Source organism: Ipomoea triloba, chromosome 4 (genome assembly GCF_003576645.1).
Source record: "Ipomoea triloba cultivar NCNSP0323 chromosome 4, ASM357664v1".
In the NCBI taxonomy this organism is placed as follows: domain Eukaryota; kingdom Viridiplantae; phylum Streptophyta; class Magnoliopsida; order Solanales; family Convolvulaceae; genus Ipomoea; species Ipomoea triloba.
Window position 1 is genome coordinate 8,972,260 of NC_044919.1, and position 5,215 is coordinate 8,977,474.

General features: G+C 36.5%; 1 protein-coding gene across 1 annotated transcript; it reads left to right on the plus strand.

Annotated features, from left to right (window-relative positions):
- The first annotated feature begins 1,409 nt into the window (after positions 1–1,409).
- LOC116016771 (ammonium transporter 1 member 1) lies at positions 1,410–3,210 on the plus strand. The gene has a single exon (XM_031257167.1). It carries the CDS (start codon positions 1,443–1,445, stop codon positions 2,943–2,945), a length of 1,503 nt encoding a protein of 500 aa, XP_031113027.1. The 5' UTR covers positions 1,410–1,442; the 3' UTR covers positions 2,946–3,210.
- Positions 3,211–5,215: the final 2,005 nt, after the last annotated feature.

A 5,215-nucleotide genomic window follows, 5' to 3' on the forward strand; every position in this document is an offset into this window, starting at 1 on the left:
AAAATGTATGATGTTTTGAATGAGGAAATGACATTTGTTCTATTTATTATTTAACTCTTATTCATATAGATTAAAAATTTAGGATTAAATATCTCAACCACTTTATTTTTTATTATCATCTCCAAATTAAAATCCTTCTACCAAACGCCAACAAATTAAGAAGAGAAAAAAAGTGTACTTTTGATCCTTAATTATTAATAATAAGTTAGTTTGATTCAATATTATAATGATATATATCATTCATAATCATTTTATATCAAATATATTGATGTACTAACAGGCACATGAAACAGCACATTAGAAGTGGCGGTACTTTTTTACTTGTTTAACATTTTTTTCGCTATTTTATTTAATTTGGCTTTAGACATATATACGGAGTATAAATAATAATATATTCAATTAAAAATATTATATTCTTTAAAAAATTAATATTCAAATTTAAATAAAAATAATAAATTAAGATTTAATTGTGGATTCAAAAATATCTATGTACAATAATAAAATAAAAAAAATAAGCCAACTCCAGCCAAATTGGTAATGTTGTTAACTGAGTCACACTTGTGTAAGACTAAATACTAAGGCAGATCGAATCGAATTTAAGATAGTTTATTGTTACTTATGATAGAAATCATAATACTTATTATAGAAAAATTAATATCAATTTGAAATAAATAAATTATTACTTATAATAGATATTGTAATATTTATATATGAAATTATGATACTATTTACGGTAAAATAATTGTTACCCACCAATGATGAATATCGTAATACTTATAAGTGAATTTGTGATACTTACAAAGCGTAATTCTAATGTAAATAATTAAATATTATAATAATTATATGTGAAATGTTATTTATGAAACAAAATTGTAATATTTATTGTAGAAAATTTATTACCAATTTTCTTGTGTGTGAAATTGTGATACTACTTATTATAAAATTTGTTGTTACTCATGATAAATATTATAAAATTTATAATCAAAATTGTAATATTTATATATCTAGTTGTCTATGAAACCCGTCTACACTCAAATATCATTGAGACGGTCTTATATAAATTTTTACTTTATTAATTTGATAAGTACGAGATCATAAGTTCGACTTAACTAAAGCCATCACAAGCTAGAGAATCTCTATTTATTTATTTATTTTCTTAAATGTAAAATTGAGTTCTGAAATATGGATTTACAGTACTTTTTACGAGACAAACGAGATTCCAGGAATCTAGATGTACTCACAAGTTACTGAAATCGAAGACTTTCTGAACGTACACAGTTAAGAGTGAAGTTACTATATTACCCTCTATCAGCTCCACATTTCTTCCTTTATCTCTTTCAGCACACGGTAACCCTTGAATAGTCAAACTTGCCGATTCCAAAGATTCTATTAAAGGGAGTTCGGCGTCATCAGCTGTACAAACAGAATACAGAATCCAAGCCATGGCGTCGTCCATAAGCTGCTCAGCCGATCAGCTGGCTCCGCTTCTGGGACCGAACGCCACCGCAGCCGCCGCCTACATCTGCGGCCAGTTCTCCGGCGTCAACACCGCGCTCGTCAACACCGGCTTTGCCGTCGACTCCACTTATCTCCTCTTCTCGGCTTACTTAGTCTTCTCCATGCAGCTCGGCTTCGCCATGCTCTGCGCCGGCTCCGTCCGCGCCAAGAACACTATGAACATCATGCTCACTAACGTCCTCGACGCCGCCGCCGGCGGCCTCTTCTACTACCTATTCGGCTTCGCCTTCGCCTTCGGCACCGGCGGCAACTCCAACGGCTTCATCGGCCACCACTTCTTCGGCTTGAAGAATATCCCCGATGGAGCCGCCGGCTTCGACTACAGCAACTTCCTTTACCAATGGGCTTTCGCTATAGCCGCCGCCGGCATCACCAGCGGCTCCATAGCCGAGCGGACCCAGTTCGTGGCGTACCTAATCTACTCGGCTTTCCTCACCGGCTTCGTTTACCCGGTCGTCTCCCACTGGTTCTGGTCCGCTGACGGTTGGGCCAGCCCGTTTAACAACGACAATCTCTTATTCGGAACCGGAGTCATTGACTTCGCCGGTTCGGGCGTGGTTCATATGGTGGGCGGAATCGCCGGTCTATACGGAGCACTTATTGAAGGTCCTAGGATCGGCCGGTTCGACCGGTCCGGTCGGTCCGTTGCGCTACGTGGCCACAGTGCTTCGTTAGTCGTTCTAGGAACCTTTCTGTTATGGTTCGGGTGGTACGGGTTTAACCCCGGTTCGTTTAACAAAATTCTAGTCCCGTATCCCGACGCCGGCGACGCCTATTACGGCCAATGGAGCGCCGTGGGCCGCACCGCCGTGACCACCACTCTAGCCGGATGCACGGCGGCGCTCACGACGTTGTTCGGAAAACGGATTTTGTCCGGGCATTGGAACGTGACGGACGTCTGCAACGGGCTGTTGGGCGGATTCGCCGCCATCACCGGCGGGTGCTCCGTCGTGGAGCCGTGGGCGGCGATCATCTGCGGCTTCGTGGCGGCGCTGGTGCTGATCGGCTTCAACAAGCTGGCTGAGAAAGTGAAATACGACGACCCACTAGAGGCGGCGCAATTGCACGGCGGGTGTGGAGCGTGGGGAATCATTTTCACCGCACTTTTCGCCAAGGAAAAGTATGTGAACGAGGTTTACGGGGGGAAAGCGGGTCGGCCTCACGGGCTGTTCATGGGCGGCGGCGGGAGGCTTCTCGGGGCGCACGTGATCCAGATTTTGGTGATATTCGGGTGGGTCACCGCCACCATGGGTCCGCTCTTCTACATTCTTCATAAGCTGAAACTTCTCCGGATCTCCGAGGAAGACGAAATGGCGGGTATGGATATGACCCGACATGGAGGGTTTGCGTATGTTTACCACGATGAAGATGATCACAAATCAGGGATCCAAATGAGGAGGATTGAACCCGCAGTTCTTCCAAGTTAGAAGAATTTTCAATTCCTATATTACTTTTTTTTTTTACGTCCTTTCATTTTCATTAGAATTTTCAACGTTTGGAAAATAGTATGCATAGTAGAATTATGAAGTTTTAAAATTCAAAAGAAAAAAAAATGGGTAGTTATCATGGGAATTGAAAATTCTTATTAATTATTATATTGTTGTGGTTGTGGGTGAAGATAATGTGTACTGGTTATTCATGAATGTCTTACTATTCCTGTGTAAGCAAAGACTTTTCTCTTTCTTTCTTTCTCCTCCTTTTTCGCTTCACATTAGAAATGATGCATGCCCTTTTTTGGTTATTATTCAGTTATTTCTGCATGTGACAAAATAAAATGCAGTAGCTGTAATAATTTTTTTAAAATTGAAGTTGTAAAACTTTGTCCAGTAGTCGGAGAAATGTACACGAGGTAAATCATACTTCCTTGTGTCTTAGCCTGACTAGACGCTTCCATTGAAAGTCAAATTTGTAATTTTATGATTGTAAGTTAACAATCTAACCAATTTGATTGTAGTTATTCCTATTTATATACTCCATTTGTCCATTTTGTGTGTTTAGTAATACTTTCAGTGTAGTTTTTAAATATATAAATTTTGTATAATAACATTAAATTTAATATTATAAAAAATTGAACTAAAAATAAGTTCAGTTAAACTTCGTTAATTCAACTAAATACATAAAATAGGACAGAGGTAACACAACACGATCATTGGCCAATGGCCAAGTGGGTAAGTCAAAACTAGGAGTTTGTAGAACCAAGACCATGAAATTGATGGTGTTTTAATTAAGAATATTAAGTTATAGGCGACGTGTCCAGTGGGATTGCCTGAAGCCTAAACAGTCATAATATAATGAGACTTGAACAAAGGAGTCGTGTTGGAATTAAATTAGAGTTTAATTCTAATTGAGAAAGGGTCACACTTGTGTGAGACCATCTCACGAATCCTTATTCGTGAGACGGGTCGGGTCGGGTCAAGGCACCATGCAAATGTCATACTTATATGCTCAAATATAACACTAATCAAGAATACAATTTTTGTTACTTATTAGAGAAAAAGTAATACATTTTTCATAATAAGTAATATTGACAAGTGCCCCTCACTTATAAGGGCAAATATAATACTTTTGTGGAAAAATGTAATACTTTTAAATCGAAATGTAAAAGTATTGTATTTTCCCATAAAAGTATTACATTTACCCTTATAAATAACAAAAATTTTATTCCTGATTAGTATTACATTTGAGCATATAAATATGACATTTGGGCATATAAGTGTTACATTTGCATCTTAACCCGACCCGTCTAATGGTGAGACGGTCTCAAGTTTTTGTCATTGAGAAATGGTGACTTCTTCAACATGGGATACCGGATATGTGGATTTATAACCCATAAATGGAGGCATGATCCTCACGGACAATATTCTCTCTATGTTTTGCAGCAAATATAATAAGCACTTTTGAGTTCTTAATTATCTTTAAAGTTATCAAACTTTCATTAAGTCGTAATAGAATCAAGAAAAATAATTGATTAATGAATATAACGATCGATCTAAATTGTAAAAAATGTAGTCGTGTATTAATAAATTTCTTCACATGTTTCGTTGTTGAAACTTTACTGTATTATGACCAAATTTTCACTATATATGTTACTAATTAAGAAAATTTGATAAATTGAGGATTAAAAAGGAATAACTATTTTAGGAAATTAAAACAAAGTCAAAGGAACTTCTACAATATTGTGAAACTTCTCTACAATTGAATATAGAAAGCATATTCATGAAGTCACGTTGGTTGTAGAATTTAGATGAATTAGTTTAATATAGAAAGGGCATGGTGCATCGTTGGCTCGTTGCAGGTTTTTTTTTTTTTTTTCTTTTCTTTTTTCCCCTTTATTTTTAGAATAAGATTTTGTCTTCTAGCAGTCTTGCTCATGAATTGGCGTTATGTTACAAAAAAAAAAAAAAAATATATATATATATATATATATATATATATATATATATATATATGCGCTCAAATGCGACCATGTCTTAACGTGTAGTCGATGTGCTCACCAATAGTTATGCAAGAAAGCATCAACAGTGTTAAGAAATGCATAACGAAGAAATGCATCAATGCACTCAAAAAAACAAAAGCACCATTAGGTACTCATAACCACAAAACGAACCATTAGGTATGCAAAAAAACACAAATAGTGTTAAAAACACACAACAAAGAAATGCGTTAATGCAAAAAAAAAAAAAAAAAAAAAAAAAAA